The sequence below is a fragment of the Leuciscus leuciscus genome (genome assembly GCF_965113295.1).
Source record: "Leuciscus leuciscus genome assembly, chromosome: 16".
Taxonomy (NCBI): domain Eukaryota; kingdom Metazoa; phylum Chordata; class Actinopteri; order Cypriniformes; family Leuciscidae; genus Leuciscus; species Leuciscus leuciscus.
This window is the reverse complement of record NC_138740.1, coordinates 17,035,028-17,056,767: the sequence shown is the minus strand read 5'-3', so window position 1 is coordinate 17,056,767 and position 21,740 is coordinate 17,035,028. Positions and strand designations below refer to the sequence as shown.

General features: G+C 46.4%; 1 protein-coding gene across 1 annotated transcript; it reads right to left on the bottom strand.

Annotated features, from left to right (window-relative positions):
* Positions 1-20,175: 20,175 nt before the first annotated feature.
* LOC309477434 (olfactory receptor 13H1-like) lies at positions 20,176-21,114 on the bottom strand (the record flags this gene model as incomplete). Its single annotated transcript, XM_082140699.1, has 1 exon — positions 20,176-21,114. The coding sequence occupies one exon, from the start codon at positions 21,112-21,114 to the stop codon at positions 20,176-20,178; it is 939 nt and encodes a 312-aa protein (XP_081996825.1).
* Positions 21,115-21,740: the final 626 nt, after the last annotated feature.

The window sequence follows — 21,740 nt, the reverse complement described above, 5'->3', positions numbered from 1 at the left end:
AAGACTTTTGACTAATTGATGTCTTTGCCTAGAGTTTTTTCTTCAAAATGATGTGAAAATCATCCTGCCCTTATCATTCACATAACACAATACATTGATTTAAATCTTGTAAAACACTTTTTGTTTGTAAAGGCAATATGCGCAAGGGGCGTCAACCATTCAACAGCATCATGCATATGTAGTGGTTCACACCTTAGGAGACAATGGGGCCCGCATACTTAATGAGCCATTCATTCAGGTGTGTCACCTATAGCCACAAGAAAGAATGCTAGAGCAATATATATATATATATATATATATATATATATTCTACCAAATTGGTTCACAGTTGGAAGCATGTCAATTTTTTTTTTTTTTTTTTTTTTTTTGCTTGCAAATTGTATAATATCCAAGGAAAACATGTCTATTAATTGTGCAGTTAATTCTCATACTGTATTTTCAGTTTTGGAATATGTATCCTCTCCCCAAATTTGTCAATAATAAAACACAATAAAAATTATTTAAAGAAAATGCTTATATTTACCTTTTAAAATTTGTTTACATCTACCTTGTAAATAGCCTATATATTTTTTTATTAAAAAGGTTACAATTACAACAACAATTGAAGTGTAATCTTTCTTTGTAAAAACTAAAGTATACATTTTATCATACATATTTCAAACTTCGAATATAGCCTACATTGACAAAACATACTATATTTAACATTAGCAAAAATTGGCAAACAAAAGCTTATTTGAGGTGGCAGATATTTTACAGTAAAAATGTGTAATCTATCCAAAACTAATCAACGAAATGTTGTCTTTCATATGTCTGTAACATAGGTCTTTCGTTTTTATTATAAGGAATATAAATGTTAATTTGCAGTTTAATACGTTGCTTATACAAATACATTTTATTTCAACATATTTCAATTGATTTTACTCAGTATAGCAAAATAGTTTGCTAAAAGCAGATCATTTATTCACACACAGAAACGCAATTCAAATTTAAACCGTCTTTTTGCGAGTTGTGGTAAACAGCGCATCTCTGCGTTCATTCATTCACACAGAAACGCGATTTACTTGAGAATGAAAAAAAAAAACTTACTACATTATTCCATCCGTTGCTCCTCGAAATACCAGCACTTCTGAGGTAAGTTTTCCATTATTATTATTCCTCACAGCGCTGCGAGACAGTGTAGACAACTACACTTATCTGAATAAACTTGATGTGTTTTCTCGAGCTGATATGTGGGCGTTCACAGTTTGTATGGGATCGTCTCAGTCATTTGCGTTTGAATAGCGCGCGCTCTCCGTGGGCGTGGCCAATTATAACGTAATGAGATGAGATGAGCTCGACTGGAATTGCTCTCTTTTAATACAGATTTCACAAGATGAGAATATTTGTTTTTTATATAAATTACTTCATTTAAAAGAAGAGAATTCAAGCTTCATGCCTGTGTGTCTGTATGCCTGTTTGACTGAGTATTCGCTCAGTTATTGTTCATTTTCGGACGCGTTTCAGAATGGACTTCACTGGCAGAGAGAAGGCAGAACTCGCTTCGTGTTTATTTTTCTTTATTTGGCAAAAAGCACAACACTTTGTTTTTATTGTGAGTATACACAAAAATAATACACATTTAACAGAATCGATTGATGTATGAAACTCCTATGGAAAATCAAAGTCAACAGAGTATTTATGAGTTTCTTTTACATTGATAAAAAAAAAGCGAGCTGGTATCGCCGGCGATACCGTAGACCTCAGGGGGTTAAGGTGATCTTTCATGATGGGATCAAACCTGGCCATAAGTTCGACCTCTTTGAGGAAGTTCCCATTTGATGGTGTGAACAGTGTTTCTGTGTGTCCCCTTAAAGCCAAATTTCGAATGGCCAGTGACTGCACGATAGCAGTGAGACGTGTCAGCACTGCTCTCCATCTCACCCTTTCAGCCTCCAGAAGTGCCATCTCCTGCTTATCAATAGTTTTCCCACTTTTTAACCTCACTGACAGTTCCTTCCATGCTTTCATGCAATTGAGGTGTTCTGTACTGTTTTCATGTGATGTGAGATAATTGCTTGCATGTTTCCAATTTGCCATTCCTGCACTTGTTAAATTGATGTTCCTCTTGGAAAACAATTTGCAGCAGAAGCAAAATAGGCTGTTGTTCTTAATTGAATAAATCAGCCAACTTCTTGCCATCTTTTCACCACTTACTAATGTCTTCTTAAAATATTGGTGGTGGCAACTTCTCCCATCACTCTCATTCCTACGGAAAACAAAGCCAGGTGGCACCTTACTTGGTCCTCTGCGAACCAGCTCAATCCGAATCCTGTCAGTCGGATGTGAGGGCCAGTTAGCAGGGTCGGTTGACAGAGGCTCATCCTCACCAGTGGGGCTCAGTGGGGGTTCAGCTCCAGGCATTTCTATCAGACAGCATATTGGCATATTACTCAAAACACATAGCAGTGAAAAAACATAGTCCTACTCATAAATTATCAGAAATATTAAAATTACATTAAATTGCAGTTGTCCAGTTGTCTTGTAGCCTACACACACACACACACACACACACGATATGCACACCTGAAAGCTCATGCTGGGGAGAAGTAGAGGCAAAGAGGTCTTCATCCTCAATATCAGATATTTGTGGTGATATTTGTGGAGACATATGTGTAGCTGAGGACATAGATGGTAGCTCATCCTGAAGGGTCGAGACCATTCCAGAAGAGGCCTGTGTAGCGGAGGAGGTGGTTGGCTCATCCTGAAGGGTCGAGAGTGAGACCATTCCAGAAGAGGCCTGTGTAGTGGGGGAGGTGGTTGGCTCATCCTGACCAGTGGCAGAGGATGCTCCAAAATATTTTAGAAGTGCCCCTGAAATTGCAATTGAATTGCAATTGAAATCAAAAGACCATAGGATAATGTTTTATACAGCTAAAACAGCCTGGGGTCAAATTGACTCAAAACATAATAGAAGGGTTACATAAACATGCTCTTACACACTAAATGTCTGTCATTACACGCTATATCCTCCTAGACCCGGAAAAAAACTTTTTTTTTTTTTTTATGTCATCACATTTTAGAGCATAGAAACAAATGGAAAAAAAAATATGGAAAAATTTTTTTTATTGAAAAATTATATTTTATTCATGTTATGCTATGGTCACTGGGACTCAGTTGTTTAAAAAATAAAATGACTTTAAATTATATGTATAGGCAAAAACAATGGGTTCTCTTACGAGAGGTCTCTCGTACTGCGTAAGATATCTTACGCTAGGGGAAAATCCTTTTTCCGCGAGATATTGAAGCCAAAAATTATCCTTAATTTTGTAATAATGCAAAACGCGTTGCAGCAGCAATGCAGACATAGGCGAGACAGCTCGCGCGCCTATTGGCTGCTCTGCGGCAACTGCAGCAGCCTATCGAGCGAGGCCTGGCGTGACGTCAGACCCAATCAGGGCACTTCGCGCCCGCTGCGTCACGTCCCGCCGAAATGGGCGTGGTCTAGGCCTATAAATATCGCTCGCAGGCAGCTATTATCTGATTTTTCATCCTTCAAGCGAAGCACACGCATCGCTGGAGCTGGATTAGGAGCCGCGCCGTCGAGAGAGAGCACCTTCAGCGGGACGAGTCACTGAAGTCGCTGGCCGCGCCGCCTTCCTGCCTTCCTGCTGCGCTTTCCGGCGCTTATATCCTTCTCTTTATTACACTGTATTTCTGTGTGTGTGTGTTGCCGCCGCGACACACATTTCTAAAAGAGCTAGCGTCTTTTTAAAGATGCCTTCCTGCGGCTCGTGCAGAGCCACACTCAGCGACGGGGACCGCCACGTGATCTGCGTTTCCTGCCTGGGTGAGGAACATGCAGCTCTCGCGCTCGCTGACGGCGGATGCCCTCACTGCGAGCTGATGGCAATGGCGACTCTGAGGACTCGCCTAGCCGTCTTCACCGAGACTGCTCCCCCGCCCGCCGCGGCGTCGCGCCGTAAAAAGCGCCGTGCCCAGCGGGCCCCGGAACCCTCCCTCAGCCGCCAAAGCTCGCCGGTTCGCCCGCTTGCTTCCCCGGCTTCTTCTGTTTCGCTTCCTGACGGACAGCGGCCGCCGTCTGCCGCCGCTTCTGTTGATATCGCGGATGAGGAAGCCCTGCTGGGAGAGGATGATTCCTGCTCTATCCTGGCGTCAGGCAGTGAGGATTGGGCGGGCTCTGAGGACCCCGCGCCCCCTGCCCGCACTTCGTCAGGCAAGAGAGCTTCCATCGAGACGGAACTCATGCGAGTACTCGCACAGGCCGCGGCGAGCCTCGGCCTCGAGTGGTCTTCGCCTGAGCAGCCCGCTCACAACCGGCTGGATGGATTTTTCCTGCCTGGGGAGCGCGCTTCACCTGTGTCCAGACCGGCGCCCTTTCTTCCTGAGTTACACGAAGAAGTCGCCAAGTCCTGGAGCGCCCCCTATTCTGCTAGAGTGCGTCCTGCTGTTTCTTTGGCATTCTCCGCCGTTGACGATGCCAAGAACAAAGGATACCTCTCGCTGCCGCCGGTTGAAGAGGCGATAGCGGCCCACTTATGCCCGCCCTCCGCTGGACGGCGCGCTAAGCCGGCCCTACCCTCTAAAGCTTGCCGCACGACGTCGAGCTTGCTCCACCGCGCTTTCTCCGCCGCCGGGCAAGCTGCGTCAGCGTTGCATACCATGGCAACGCTCCAGATCTTCCAGGCCGATCTCCTCCGTAAGCTGGATGAGGAAGGACCTGACGCGATCTGCGTGCCGGACTTAAGGAGTGCCACGGACCTCGCCCTTCGTGCTACTAAGTCCGCAGCGCAAGCCATTGGACGGACTATGGCTTCTCTCACCGTGTCTGAGAGACATCTATGGCTGACGCTCTCGGAAATGGCCGAGTCTGAGCGCACCGCGTTCCTCGACGCCCCGCTTTCCGCCGCAGGCCTCTTCGGATCCTCCGTCAAAGATTTCGCGGAGAGATTCGCAGAGGTACAGAAAGCGTCTCAGGCTATGAAGCACTTCCTCCCGAAGCGCTCCAGCTCTGCAGCAGGCCGTGCGAAACCGTCTGCTCAGAGCTCACAGCCACAGCCACCGTCCACTGCCTCCACTTCACAGCGCCGCCAGGCCAGAAGCGCGAGACCGCGCTCCCGCTCATCCGGTCGCCGCCCCGCAGGACGCGGCCCGCGACCTAAGGTTACGGTGAAGCCCGAGGCCCCGAAGTCGTCCTAGCACAGCTAGGAAAACGACGGTGTTCCAGTCCCGCTGCGGCCGGACTCACACCAAAGCTATTCGCTCGTCCAGTTCCAGAAAATGTGACTGTTCCAGTGTTTTCTGCAGCCAACAAGTCGGTTCTGTCACCCGCTTGCCTGCACACAAATGCCGTTTTCACGGCTACCCAGATAAATCCCCAAAAGAGCGTATTTTCTGGTGTCCCGGCCACGGCCGATGGTGCCCAGTGCCCATCCCTACACATAAGCACAGCCTGTCACACAGGGCTCGCGCACATAAAACCGACTCAGGTCGGTTGCGCTTCAAACATGGTGGATGTGCCCACTACCCAGTGCCCACTAACACCACGTTACACATGTCTCACGGTTTCTGTAAAAACGAAACCAACGTGCACTCGCTTCACGCAAGCGAACGATGTTTTCGGTGTGATAAATGTGCCCGCTGTCCCGCGCCCACATCCACACATAGACATGACAGTTCCCACGGGAACCGCCCAGCCCTCCCCCTCGCGGTTAACCACCGTAGAGGAGTCGAGCGCGGGCAATCTGCCCGCTGTCATCAGCGCGCCCCATGCCTCAAATGTCACGAGCGACACGCTTGTGTTACAGCACACAGAAGCTTCTCCATCGCTGAGCGAGCGGAGCGCGCTTCATATTCGACCCCTAGCTATCCATGCAGACGCATGGGCAAAGCTGCCCGGGGTTTCGAAGTGGGTGCTGAACATTATAAAAAGAGGCTATTCGCTGCAGTTTCGCCGACGCCCTCGCCGCTATGTGGCGCGCGTCGAGACCACGGTAAAAACAGAAGTAGCACATCTACTTCGAGCCGAAGTGACGAAACTATTGAGAAAAGGGGCCATAGAACCCCTCTCTCAAGATCAGAGCGAAGGAGGGCTATACAGCAGATACTTCCTGGTACCGAAAAAAGACGGGGGTCTCAGACCCATACTAGATCTAAGGCAACTGAACAAAGTGCTTGTGAAGCGACAGTTCAGGATGCTCACGACCAGGCAAATCCTTGTGCAGATTCGCCAAGGAGATTGGTTTGTGTCAATAGATCTGAAAGACGCGTATTTTCAAATACAGATAGCGTCACGTCACAGGCGATTTTTGAGATTCGCCTTCGAGGGCCAGGCATATCAGTACACAGTCCTGCCGTTCGGCTTGTCCCTAGCACCCCGTACATTTACGAAGTGCATGGACGCGGCGCTCGCACCCCTCAGAATGAGAGGCATGCGAGTGCTGAATTATTTGGACGATTGGCTGATTCTAGCGCAATCTCGCGCAGTGCTCATAGAACACACGACCATTTTACTCGATCACCTCGAGGATTTGGGTCTGAGTGTCAATTGGGCGAAGAGCTCCCTGTCACCCAGTCAGAAAATATCTTTCCTGGGCACAGAACTGGTCTCACTATCCATGATAGCGCGACTATCACAACGGCGCGCGGTAGACATTCGACGCACAGCGAACTCTTTTCGCTGCGGCGCGTCTGTCCCGCTCAAAAGATTTCAGAAGATGCTAGGTCTCATGGCCTCAGCATCGTCAGTACTCCAGCTGGGTCTGCTCCGCATGCGCCCGCTGCAGTTTTGGCTGAAAGCGCGAGTCCCACGCAAAGCGTGGGCACCCGGTTTGCTTCGCCTCAGGGTCAATCAGAAATGCGTTACAGCGCTGAAACCCTGGAAAGCGAACGACTGGTACCAATCAGGTGTAAGCCTGGGGACTTCCTCGAGGGTGAAAGTGGTGTCCACGGACGCGTCCACCTCGGGATGGGGAGCGCTGCTCGAGGGCAGACCGTTCTTCGGCCAGTGGTCAGAACGGGAGAAGCTCCTGCACATAAACTGCCTCGAAATGCTGGCAGTAGACAACGCGCTGACGCGTTTTTGTCCCCAAATAAAAGGTCACCACGTCTTGGTCCGCTCGGACAACATGTCTGTGGTATCCTACATAAATCGCCAGGGCGGCATCAGATCCGAGAAACTGTACAGGCTGGCAGAACGCCTCCTGGTATGGGCTCAGTGCAACCTGCGCTCGCTCAGAGCAGCGCACGTGCCAGGGATCATGAATATAGGACCAGACAGACTGTCCAGGAACAACGTTCCGGCAGGCGAATGGTCCCTACACCCACAGACAGTCCAACTGCTGTGGAAGAAATTCGGCAGAGCGGAAGTGGACCTGTTTGCGTCTCAAGAAAACGCTCACTGTCAAGAATTTTTCTCCAAGAGCAGGAGCGCGCTGGCCCATGTGTGGCCCCACCGCCCGCTCTATGCTTTTCCCCCCGTCTCTCTCCTGCCTCAGGTGATAGAACGGATCAGGGAAGAAGGATGCTCAGTACTGCTGGTAGCACCGTTCTGGAAAAACCAACCTTGGTTCCCAGCCGTGATGCAGTTAGCAAGTACTGCCCCGTGGCCAGTACCAGTGAGGAGAGATCTCCTCTCACAGGCCCGCGGCTCGATCTGGCATCCTCACCCGGATCTATGGTCCCTTCATGTCTGGGCCATCAACGGGTACATGTTGGACTCCCTAAAGGAGTATTAAACACGATCACGCAGGCTAGAGCTCCGTCTACGAGACGACTCTATTCTTCGAAATGGTCAGTGTTTTCGGGCTGGTGCACAGCCCGTGGTGTGTCACCCACAAATTGTGATGTGACGGAGGTGCTTTCCTTCCTACAAGAGCTGTTGGATGGGGGCAGGGCCCCCTCCACGCTCAAAGTTTATGTGGCGGCTATAGCAGCGTTCTCAGAAACAACGCTTGGTCAGTCAATAGGAAGGAACGATTTAGTCATCCGCTTCCTTAAAGGAGCTAGGAGACTGAATCCTCCCAGACCTCCCTCAGTCCCCGTATGGGACCTTTCTACGGTTCTGGAAGCCATGAAAGGTGCGCCATTTGAGCCTTTACAGTCAATCGATTTGAAACACCTGTCTTTCAAAACGGTGTTTTTGCTGGCTCTCGCTTCGGTGAAGCGCATAGGGGATCTGCACGCGCTCTCTGTGAGCGCGGCGTGCATGGAGTTTGGGCCCAATGACTCAAAAGTTATACTCAAACCTAAGCACGGTTATGTTCCAAAATCCCTCAACACACCGTTTAGGGCGCAGATTATCTCTCTGTCAGCCCTACCGGTCCCTGATGAGGAAAGAGACGCGAGCCTCCTTTGCCCAGTCAGGGCATTACGAGCTTATGTGTCTCGCTCGTCTGTTTTCAGACAGACGGAACAGCTCTTTGTTTCGTTTAGCGGACGTTCTAAGGGACTAGCCGCGTCGAAACAGAGCCTATCCAGATGGATAGTTGATGCTATAGCGCTGGCATACGCCTCCAAGGGCATGCAGTGCCCTTTGGGTGTCAGAGCGCATTCCACAAGAGGCATGGCCTCTTCGTGGGCTTGGTCGAGTGGGATTGCCTTGCAAGATATTTGTATGGCGGCAGGCTGGGCCTCCCCGTCTACATTTATAAGGTTCTATAACCTAGAGGTTCCCGCCCTGCAGGCCAGGCTGCTGTCGGTCTAGACTACCAGTATTATCTGACCTGATGCGTTCAGCTCAGAATGCTGCGTTTACTGAGCACAGCTCAATTTTCGACAGTTTAAAACTGGGCAAACTGTGTAAGACCCACATTTTTTTCCATCAGTTCAGGCCGTACCCCGCCCTGTCTGTATGATGAAATTTGCGTCCCTTCGACGCTACTTTATGTGGAAAGTGAGGCTGCACCCCTCCTTCTCCCGGACTCTCTGTGAGTTCACTGAGTGATTGTGCACTATATGTACCCCGGGCTTTCGCCCTTGGGTCTTTGGTGTCAGATCTCAGCACGCACGGCGTTTTACACTGGGTCCCCTAGCGTAAGATATCTTACGCAGTACGAGAGACCTCTCGTAAGAGAACGTACTCGGTTACTAACGTAACCTCGGTTCTCTCTAGAAGAGGGACCGAGTACTGCGTATCTTGCCGTGCATGCACACGCTCTGGTTGCTTCGATGATGAAAAACCAGATAATAGCTGCCTGCGAGCGATATTTATAGGCCTAGACCACGCCCATTTCGGCGGGACGTGACGCAGCGGGCGCGAAGTGCCCTGATTGGGTCTGACGTCACGCCAGGCCTCGCTCGATAGGCTGCTGCAGTTGCCGCAGAGCAGCCAATAGGCGCGCGAGCTGTCTCGCCTATGTCTGCATTGCTGCTGCAACGCGTTTTGCATTATTACAAAATTAAGGATAATTTTTGGCTTCAATATCTCGCGGAAAAAGGATTTTCCCCTAGCGTAAGATATCTTACGCAGTACTCGGTCCCTCTTCTAGAGAGAACCGAGGTTACGTTAGTAACCGAGTACGATTTTATTTTTTAATCACCAATAACTTTTTGGGTTTCAGGATATTTTTCAACCAAAATTTGTAAATTAATCTAACTTTCATGGAGGAACCATTAGCTCTTTGGTTACTGCCTCAAATTCTATGCATGACACACTTTTAGTTATGACTTGTAAAACTATACTAAGGAAACTATACTTAGCATACTGTAGCAAATAAATAGAAAATGTTCGTCTTTAACCTACAGATTTGAAAATTCCGTTGGTTATTTACAGGGCCTAACGTTAAACCAACTGATGGAAATGATAACTGAACTTGTAACAGTTTTATTGCAAAGCACAATATTTGAAATTAGATCTCGTGGTTGAGTTGAAACCAAATTATTGTTGTAACGTTATAAGCATAGCAAGCATCATAGGCATAGCAAAAAGGCTAACAAAGAGTTATACCCACCACCAATTAACATTAGCCCTTCATTCATGACATGGATACCGTAATCATACAGAGAGAACATAGTTGCATACCTTTATCTTTTGCTCGTTTCTCCTCTTCTTCTTTTCTTTTTTTTCGAAATTGGGCACCTGATGGCTTTGACCTTTTCTTCTCCATCTCTGTTTATTTGGCACTCGACAATCAACAGATTTCCCATCCCCCCAACTGTCACTCACGACCAGAAGTCAAGACTAAACCAATTCACCTTGATGACCGCATAATCATTTTGTATTACCTATTTTCATTTGCAGGAACTATAGGCCTGTATTTATAATATTATGAATGAAATGTTCGTTTTTTGGAAGAAAGTCGAGGTGTGTGACTGACTTTAGCCCATTCATTATTATTGCTCTAGTGTGGATCCCCCGTCCACCCCCCCGCCCTGTCCGTTCCATTTGAGAGAGACCCAGAGGTGAAATGTCGCCCGCGCCTCTCGCTCCACCCCCTTTAACACTTCTCACAACACACAGCTTCTGTGCATAGTACATTATCAGCAAGCAGGGGCGCCGGCAGCTGCCTGCAGGGAGCGCCAATTTGCCAATTCCACACACAGTGAAATGATAGATAATGAAAAACCGCTTCGCGACGCAGAGCAGAAGAATTTTTTTTTTTTTTTTTTTTTTTTTTTTTTTGCTCGTGCTGCCGCCCCCAATGTGTCACGAAAAAATGACGCCCCGGGCGGCTGCCTGGTTCGCCCGTGCCTAAAACCGCTACTGATGGTTATACAGAAAAAAGAAATATAAAAAAAGAATCGGTGATATTTCTACTTTTGTATGTGTCCACTTACAATCAAATCAAAACATTGTGCTTTTGTAAAATAAAGAAAATAAACAGGGTGTGCGTTCTGCCTCTCCGTCGCGGTGAACTTTTTTTTCTTGAGCACGTCTATAAACTGAAACAAAACTCAGCGAATACTTCTCACACATTTATGAGCCATATACCTTTATACACATTTAAGTGTGTACTTTTAAATGATCGGATTCAAACTGAAAACAAATATTCTCTGTTTAAGTAATTTGTATAAAACCAACAGGATGTCCAGTATCTCAAACGCTTGCTAATTACTTTTAATTCGGCCACGCCCACTCGCGCAAAAGAGATTCACATGCAAATCTCCACATGGAACGCGAACGCCCTCGTTACCTCAAACACAAAACACCAAAACACTTCACAAGTCTCTGCTTTTCGTCGAGTTTGGAAGACGCGCTGTGAGCTTACATTGGATTTACATCAGAAGAAGAAGAACGTGATTTGAAGACAAGAAAGATGTAAGGTAAGAAATTCTTACTTATTAGTTTATGGTTTGTTGCATAAACTTCACATTGCAGTTGAAATGTTGCTAGATATATGGTGAATATTATACTATTTAGACCCATGTTTACTGTTAAATACTGTTTGTGGATATCTGCTCAAACATAGATATGTATAACCATAATGTTTAATATTTTGGAGCGCGATGGCGTTTGAATGTATCATATTTTGGAGCGCGCTGTGGGTTTGAATGTATCATATTTTGGAGCGCGATTGCGTTTGAAAGGAAAAATGCACCAAACATTAGGTTTTATGTTTTTACTATTATCTCATTTCATATCATCATAACGAATGGAAACATTTGAAGTAACATAAGATAATCAATATATTTTTCTCTAGCATTGTTCCTGAAATCTTTTGGAAGATTTATAGGCTGCTTTGTAAAATAAAATTATTTTATGCAGTACTGCACATAGCTTATGCCTACAAGGCACAACAAATCGCCTCGGTTACGACTGTAACCTCGGTTCCCTGAAGAGGGAACGAGCGTTGCGTCGAAACTGACGCTATGGGAACGCTTTGCGTGATGACGTCTTGAAGCACATGTAAAATCAGTCCAATGGTGTGGCGGAACGTCAGAGGCGGGTGACGTCACGTACCAGGAAGCTATAAAAGCCGGCCCGAAACAGAAAACGAAAGCTTCGTAAAGTCTGAAGTCGCGCTGACAGGCATGAAGGAGATATGGCAAGGCGACGCAACGCTCGTTCCCTCTTCAGGGAACCGAGGTTACAGTCGTAACCGAGGCGTTCCCTTTCAAGGGAACTCCCGTTGCGTCGAAACTGACGCTATGGGAACGTCTATACCAACGCCTCCATAGCTACAAATGTCTGTCCTGTGTGTAATCATGTGAGCAGCACTAAGAAGACAAAACATGAGACCCTGGAGTAGAGTCTAAATCCAGAGAGAAGAACCTGACGAAGGTGTGCGGTGAGGACCAGCCTGCCGCATCACAGACGTCCTGTAACGATACTCCTGATATAAGGGCCTTAGAGGCCGCCATACTCCTAGTAGAGAGCGACCGGACAGCCAAAGGAGAAGGCTGTCCAGCCGCCTCATAAGCCAGTGAGATAGTCTCAACCACCCACTTGCTCATCCTTTGCTTAGACACTGGACCTCCCTTGTTAGGGGAGCAAAAGTCACTTTTACGCCACAGGGCAGCTCTGTGGACATACGCGTCTAACGCCCGAACAGGGCAAAGCAAATGATTCGCCTCCTGGTCCGATTTCGAAAGGGAGGAGGACCTCCAAGTGCCACGAGGGAAACGAGATACCAAAGGGTCTTTCCCCACAGACATTCCACCCAAAGGACTGTGGTAAGCACCTACGGCCGCCACATAAACCTTTAAAGTGGACGGGGTCAGACCTGCAGTGAACCGGTCCTGCAGGAACTCCAGAACTGTACCAATTGGGCAGTTGACTGGATCCAACCGACGGTCACTACACAAAGAGGTGAATACTCTTCAGTTCAGGGCATAAAGTTTCCTCGTGGAGGGAGCTTGGACTGTAGAATGGTCTCAACAACCTCAGTTGAGAGACCTGACTCTATGAGCTGGGCCCCCTCAGAGGCCAAGCCCACAGGTTCCACAGTTCTGGGCGGGGGTGAAATATTGAGCCCCCTGCTTGGGACAGAAGGTCCCTCCTGACGGGTAGCTCCAGAGGATGCCCGTCGAGGAGGGACACAAGATCGGGAAACCATACTCTGCCCGGCCAGCGCGGGGCTATAAAAAGCAGGCAAACCCGGTCCCTGCGAACTCTTTCCAGAACTCCCGGGAGCAGAGCAACTGGGGGAAAGGCGTACAGACGTAGCCTCGGCCACATCTGTACCATAGCATCCAGTCCCAGAGGAGCTGGATGCGTGAAGGAGAACCAAAGTGGACAGTGAGACGTCTCTCGAGACGCAAACAGATCCACTTATAATTTCCATATCAGCTCCACCACCTCGGGGGTGGAGCCACCATTCCCCGGGCCTCGGCCCCTGTCTCGACAGAGTGTCTGCTCCTATATTCTGGACCCCGGGGATGTAGGCTGCCTTGAGTGACAGCAACTTCCCCTGGGACCACAAGAGGATATGGCATGCCAGCGCAAACCCCCTTGATATAGGCGACTACCGACGTGTTGTCCGTATGTACTACACATGGTGTCCCCTGAGACCTGTGATAAAGCTCCTCAGAGCCCGGAAGACAGCTAACATCTCTAGGCTATAGAATGCCAGGAACGATGATGGTCTTCCCACAGACCTTGAGATGAGCGACCCTCAGGATCGCTCCCCAACCCGTGAGGGAAGCATCCATCGTTAGCAGTTTGCGACGACAAGGAGCTCCCAGCACTGGGCCCTGGGACAGGAACCAAGGTTTCTTCCACATAACCAAGGCACGTAGGCATCACCGCGTGACCTTGATTGTGCGAAATGGGTTGCCCCTCGGGGAAAAACCCTCTGGTCCTGAGCCACCACTGCAGGGGCCTCATGTGCAGCAGTCCAAAAGGTATCCCGTTGGAAGCTGCTGCCATGAGACCCAACAGTCTCTGGAACTGTTTGACAGTGAGTAGCTGGCCTAGCTTTACACTTCTCACAGCTGCCAGGATGGAATCGAAGCGTGGCGATGACAGGCGCGCCTGCATCGACACTGAATCCCAAACCACGCCTAAAAAAGTGGTCCTCTAAAATGGAGAAAGCACACTCTTCTTGGCGTTCAGCCGTAACACCAACTCTTTCATATGGGCGAGAACCACATCTCGATGTTGAACCGCCATCTAATGCGACTGAGCTAAAATCAACCAATCGTCGATGTAGTTCGTGATGCGAATACCCCGGAGGCGCAGAGGCGCCAGAGCTGCATCCACGCATTTGGTGAAAGTGCGGGGTGATAAAGCCAGGCCGAATGGAAGAACTCGATATTGGTATGCTTTGCCCCCGAAAGCAAACCTCAGGAACTTCCAGTGACACGGACGGATGGAAATATGCGTCCTTGAGGTCTATCGTGACAAACCAGTCCTCGGACGTGATCTGTGGCACGATTTGTCTCAAGGTTAACATTTTGAACTTGAGCTGCATGGCTGACTCGTACTGAACTCGAAGATCTAAAATGGGACGCAATCCCCCGTCCTTTTTTGGAACTATGAAGTACCGGCTGTAAGACCCGGTTTCCCTGTTGGAGGGGGGTACATATTCTATGGCCCCTTTCTCTAACAGAGTGTTTACTTCCTGTTCCATAACCAGAACCTGCTCGGGGCCCACCACTGTGGGCAGGACCCCCATAAATCGCGGTGGGCGTTAATAGAATTGTATCTAATACCCTTTTTCCACGGTCTGCAGGACCCAACGAGAAACATTTGACAGTAGCTTCCACGCTGTCAAAGATTCTACTCGAGACTGGTTTCTGGATTTTGTTGCTGTTGAGTAGTCGGTTCGTTGCCCTGTAACGGCGCACCGGCAGGGAACGACCAAACAGACTGCTCCAGCACCCTCCTCAGAGGGGGCGGGCATCCCGAGGCCACTACGTTTCCGGGTGGACCTTGAGATATGTGCTCGCCGGAGACCGCTGCGCCCTGTAACACCGGAGGCGGCAGGGTTGGCAGAACGGTCCCCTGAGGGCACCGAAGAGAGACGGCACCGTATTTTTCTCCTGCTGTTGAGTAGTCGGTTCGTCGCCCTGTAACGGCGCACCGGCAGGGAACGACCAAACAGACTGCTCTAGCACCCTCCTCAGAGGGGGCGGGCATCCCGAGGCCACTACGTTTCCGGGTGGACCTTGAGATATGTGCTCGCCGGAGACCGCTGCGCCCTGTAACACCAGAGGTGGCAGGGTTGGCAGAACGGTCCCCTGAGGGCACCGAAGAGAGACGGGCACCGTGAAAAGAGGTGTTAACCGCTCTGCTTCGGGGGGACTACCCTCATTTGTCCTGAGCCCTCAGACATCAGGACTTTTTCCCAGCAGCCTTCTTGGCGGTAATAACGGTCCGCAGATCCGTTTTACCCCTCGAAGACTGCTGGGTTTGAGAGCGCCCTCCGTGTCCCCGAGATTTTTGTGGGGGAGCACGAGAGGACACACTCTGTTTTTGAGTGGCACGATGTTCAGCGCTCTTTTTAGAGGAGTGAGGCTGCTCCCGCTCAGCAGCCTCAATGAAAGAACGGCGGGGGAGAAGTTTTTGTAATGCAGCTGCCTGTTTAGCAGCTTCCTGAGATTTAGCTACCGCACTGTTTACTGCATCACCAAATAAACCAACAGTGGAAACCGGAGCATCTAAGAGAACGTGCTTTTCTTTCTCTTTTATATCGCTCAAATTGAGCCACAGATGCCTCTCAGTGGCCACCAGGGCTGCCATAGACCGCCCGATTGATTTAGCGGTCTCCTTGGTGGCCCTGAGAGACAGATCTGTGGCTCTGCGTAGTTCAGCCACTGTGTCAGGACCAATTCCCCCGCCCTCCTCTAAATCCCCCAATAATTCTGCCTGATAGGCTTGCATAATAGACATCGTATGCAGACACGCTGCAGCTTGACCAGCGGCTGCATACGATTTATGAACCAGAGATGATGTGAATTTTACTGGCTTAGAGGGAAGTGAAGGAGCTTTCAGGGAAGATGCCGTTGCTGGAGAGAGATAGCTCGCGAGCGTCTCTTCCACCTTCGGCATCTCCCCATAACCATATTATTTATATTTGTGAATGGAAGAATAGTGGGATGTTTGTGGTGCATACACTCTGTATGAAACCGGTTTTCCCCACGATTTCGACACCTCGGTGTGGAGATCGGGGAAAAACGGAAGGCTTCTTCGCTGAGGCTGTGTACGAGCTGGCAGGAAGCGTTCGTCGAGCTTACTTTTCGAACGAACGTCCTGCCTATCCTCTGGCCACTCAATAGATAATCTGTGAACTGCTCTCGTGACAACATCGAGCAATTCCTCAAAAGCGTGAGACTGAGGTGGCGAATCCTCAGACTCAGCTTCAATACTAACAACGTCCAACTCCTCAGAGCTGGACAATTGCAGTATTGGTGCCTCCATCGGGGGGGGGAAGAAACCGCAGCGCGTGCTTCCACACCCTGATGAGAGGCACTGGATCTATCAGAAGGATGTTGAGATAAGGCAGAGCCCGTCTCAACATCCACTGATAAATCCATTTGTGAACCCCAGGTCTGAGATCGACGCCGTGCCTCGGCAGCGGCGGGACCCAAGCCCTGGGGAACGTGATCGGGATTGAACCGAGCCAAGCGGGATCGGAGCGTACGCAATGGAAGCGCCTCGCAATGCACACAGTCACCACCCTCGAGTGCTGACTGGGCATGCTCCTCACCCAAACAAACAACACAAAGAGTGTGAGTATCACCTCCCGTTAAATAACGCGGGCAGGGATGGACACACACTCTAAACTGCTGCTTGCTCGCCATACTGAATATATATATATATATATATATATAATATAGACAGACAACACCAAATAACAAGGACAGATTCAACACAGAGCGCAACTGAAGACTCAGAAAGCTTTCGTTTTCTGTTTCGGGCCGGCTTTTATAGCTTCCTGGTACGTGACGTCACCCGCCTCTGACGTTCCGCCACACCATTGGACTGATTTTACATGTGCTTCAAGACGTCATCACGCAAAGCGTTCCCATAGCGTCAGTTTCGACGCAACGGGAGTTCCCTTGAAAGGGAAATGGTGTTCTTTATATTATATATTGTTGGAAACATTTGTGTGTGTGTGTGTGTGTGTGTGTGTGTGTGTGTATTCTGTGAATTTTAAAAAGCAATTTTAACCAGAAAAATCTAAAATGTATTCCCAAAATCGTGCAGGCCTAGTTTCTCTTGATACCAGTATGTTCATTTTTTTCTTTTCTTTCAGGGACCAGATGCAACTGAGTCCTGCTGACTTCAACATTCACATGAGTCTCTGTACATGAACATGGTAAAGTGAAAATCAAACACCTTGGAAATGGTATGTACAATGTTTTTAGGAATGGCACAAAGGTCTCTGTCTTTGGATCATTGTTTTCAATGTGCTCTTTTGTCATTTGTTGTGTATTTTTGGATTATGTTGTGTTGTAAATAAATCCAAACAATCTAAAAGCCATTCTTTTTTAAATCTCCTCATTCTTTGTGCAAGGTTGCTCTGAATGACAGGGCCTGATCGCTCCTAATAGGGCAGTTAGGGGAGTGTCTTTGTCTTTCTCAGGTGTTAAAAGCTTACATATTAATGAGATGATCACGCCTCTTCGAATATGGCTTTGTCACACAAAACACGTCTTAGAAATTTTAAATCAATATATTGTCTTATCTGAATGAGCAGTCAGGGTGATTTTCACATAGTTTTGGAGCAAATATTCTAGGCTACGTCATACAATTTTCAAAAGTCTTGTGAAGAAATAATCAGTATGGGTTTCATGGCCTTATTTCAGTGACAATTTTTTTTTGTATTTTCAAAAAACACGCATAAATGTCATTATCTCAAAACTACAAACTTTTATATACATGCTGCTGATATATTATTGTAGCAGAGTTTGTGCTGAATACAGTGTAATTAGACTTTAGCCATGAAAATGTCACTAGTAACAGAAAAAAACACAAATGTCAGAGCATGTCAGAACACCTCCAGGCCCAGAAAACAGCTCAGACCCCAGAGGGTTAAAGGATACATTCCAGATTAATAAACCTCAGTATCTGATGGAGAATTGTTTATGTATAGTACGCCATCCAACTGAAAGTATCCAAAGGATTTGGGTAGCTTATTTTGAATGTAACTATACTTATAGATAGCAATATAGCAATACCATCTACTGATATTGTATAATCACAACGGAAAGGATGAAGGGTGAAGTACCCATTTTACAATCGGAGAAACAGTTGGGGAGTTGAGAATTTTGTGATACTAACAATCTAAGGCTGGCTCAAACTAAGCTCAAAGAAGCTTCAAACATTCTTGCTTTCTCATGTGCAAATGCTGATGCACAAATGTTGCCTGCTTTATTCCATTTTCTGCACTCTATTTTTTATTTATAACCATATTGCTTAATACATCCTCATTATCATATAAAGTAACAAGATGTACCGCATGGCGGTACAAAATATGACCGCCGCTCAGGCCTGCACTGGCTTTCCACAAAAATAAATGACGTGGAGCAATTTGGCTGTATTACGTGTTTATGTATATACCTAAAAAAAGTAGTAGTATGTGCATGTCTGTCTGTGTGTGTGTGTATGTGTGTGTGTTTGTGTATGTGTGTGTCTGTGTGTGTGTGTGTCTGTGTATGAATGCGTGCGTACATGTGTGTGCGCGTGTGTGTTTGTGTGTGTGTGTCTGTGCATGTGGATTTGTATGTGTGTGTATGGGTGTGTGTCTGTGCGTGTGGATGTCAGTGTGTGTGCATGCTTCCATTTGTTTGTATTCCTGCATGTGTGTGTGTGACAGTATCATCCTAAACCAGCAACCCTTCGCTCAACACCACCATCTATTAAGATGCAAAATCTATTAAGATGCACCAGCAAAATCTATTAAGCGCCTGCAACATATACAGAATTCAGCTGCTCGTGTTCTTACACATACTCCTTTTCGTCAGCATATATCTGGGGTGCTTAGGAACCTGCATTGGCTTCCGGTCCATGACCGTATTGATTTTAAAACTCTTATCTTAACATATAAAGCTGTACATGGAATTGCACCATCATATATATGTGATTTAATTACGTTATATATGCCCTCTCGATCTCTCCGTTCTGCCAACTCTCTTCTACTTAAACAGCCTTCTTGCAGACTGAAAACGATGGGTGAAAGAGCTTTCTCTGTGTCCGCCCCCAGGTTGTGGAATGCACTTCCTTTAACTGTTAGGAATGCACCAACACTAACAAGTTTTAAGAAACAGTTAAAAACCCATCTTTTTAAGATGTCTGTGTCTTAATTGTTGACACTCGATGTATATTCTATTATACTTCTTATTGTTGTTTTTTAATGTATTTTTAATGTATTTACTTTTGTATTGTACTTGTAGCGCTTTGGGTACAAGAAAAGCGCAATATAAATAAAATGCATTATTATTATTATTATTATCTACAGGCCGATGAGTGTACAGTCACTAAATGTGCACATAAATTAATTTATTTTATACCCCCCCATGGATGAAATTCAACGAAACTTAGCATACCCCCAGAGGATGTCAAGTTAATCATACACATGAAATATGGTGCAGTTCTGAACATCTCAACTGAAGATAGGGGCGATTAAAGCAGAATAATATTGCATTTTCATTTTTTATGGGAGGGGCGCAAATCACAAATGAGTGATTATAGGCTAGGTTGATGTGGGCCCTTAAGACCAACATACCATACAAATTTCTTCATCCTCGGTGCCACGGTTCAGGTAGTTATTTAGGAAAAACTGCATTTTTGGGGTTTGGGGGGGCCCAGCGCGGGGGGGGGAGTGGCCCCCGGGGACCAAACGAAATTTTTCCGTAAAAGTCTAGTGGGGCTACATGCCCACCAAATTTCATGTTCCCCGGTGTTTCGGTGTCCCTGGTATCGTTGACGAAAAATTCAGTAGATGACAAAAAAAAAAAAAAAAAATAAAACTTTGACGGCGGTCATAATTATATCATACTCTTGAAATGGTGAAAATAACAAATTAACAGTATTTATTAATATTTATTTAATGTACACCAGCTGCAAATTATGCCTTCATGCTTTATGCTTTATGCTGTGTGTTATCACATATTTATGTTATACATGTCTATACATGTTGCCTGCTTTGTCTGCTATGCCTATACACACAGGAAATCCTTAGGAAGAAATTAAAATACATATTGAAGTATTTCAAATTTGCACTAAAAAAAAATATGTTCACATCATTGTAGTGGCTGATTTATTATATAAATAAATCTGTAAATAAATGAAAATCAGCTAGAATTAACTTTTTTTCTGCAAAGTTTTAACATTCTTTGTCTTATTTCCTTGACTTGTAAACCATATATTATGGGATTCAATCCTGGTGGTATAACATGAAATATTACACTCCCAAACTTCCTACTCTCAACATACTCAGAAAAACGATGGAGAAAAATTGGGACAAAACCAAATACCATCAAGATTACATAAACAGCCAAATGAGTGCTGCAGGTTTTTATTGCTTTGGTGTTGGTTGCTTTGTTTTTGCTTTTTATACATACCATCGCTATTCTGAGATATGTCAATAACACCCACCCCATTGAGGAGGTGAATAAAACAACAGTAAAAGTTAATCCATATATATTATTAACCACTGTATTTTCACAGGACAGTTTAAATAGTGAAGCGTTGTCACAAGAGTGGTTTGTAATGAATGATCTGCAGTGAGACAGACGCACACTGAGGCCGATCAGAATTCCCACTGGAACTACTGCAGCACCCCAGGCTCCTGCTGACAGTTTAACTATCATTTGATTGCTCATTATAGTTGGATATCGCAGTGGATTGCATATGGCCACATATCTGTCAAAGGCCATGATCATTAGAATAGTATGGGATGTTGTTCCATATAAATGTGCAAAAAAAGCTTGGAAAACACACTCCACATATGTGATGTAGCGCTCAGAGGGGTCTGTTAATAAGTCCTTCAGTAAACGTGGTATGACGACAGTTGTTCCCATAATATCACTCACTGGCAAGTGACAGAAAAGAATGTGCATAGGCTGGTGTAAACTTTTTTCTGCTGAGATCTGAATCAAAATCCCAATGTTAGACACCATCACAAAGACATAAGCTATCAACAGAAAAATGAACGTGAGCTTGCTGGACTGAGGTGTAACTTGCAGTCCGTCCAGTAAGAGTACACTGTATCTGAATGTCAGGTTGTCCATTTGTGACCTAAAGAAAACATATTTTCTATTAACAGCATAATCTCAAAGCATTGCTACAGGTAGATCATATATGCTACCAAAGAGTGGTCATATTATATACTGATGTTCAAACGATATTAACTAAGGTTTTCTTAGTTATGTCACTCTTTATTGTCTATTTCTTATTGTAGAAAGGTTATTCCTTAATTTTACCATGGGAATTTGACCTTTTTCCCATTTACACTCGCTGACAGAACTCAAGGAATACTGTTGATCACTGTACCTTTTTGTGACATGAGTTTGATATAATATGACTACATCTGAAATATTCTTTACTTACCAAGGAAAATGACCGATATATACGCAGTTGTCACGTCACTTCATATACAAAGGCATCTAATCTATTAGTCAGTGTTACTGAGTTATCATTAGTTATGAAGAGCACAATCTGCTTGTCTCTGGGTAAGATGGCTTGACCATTTTATTTATGTGTCACCACAACTTAAGTCTTTCCGTCATACCCAGGGGCGTTGCTAGACAAAAAGCTCTACTGGGGCACAGGTCCCCCATTGTTTGTCTGAGATAGCAGTAACTAAGGAGGCTGTGGCTTACCGTGGCATGACTCATACCCCAAGAGTGAAAATACA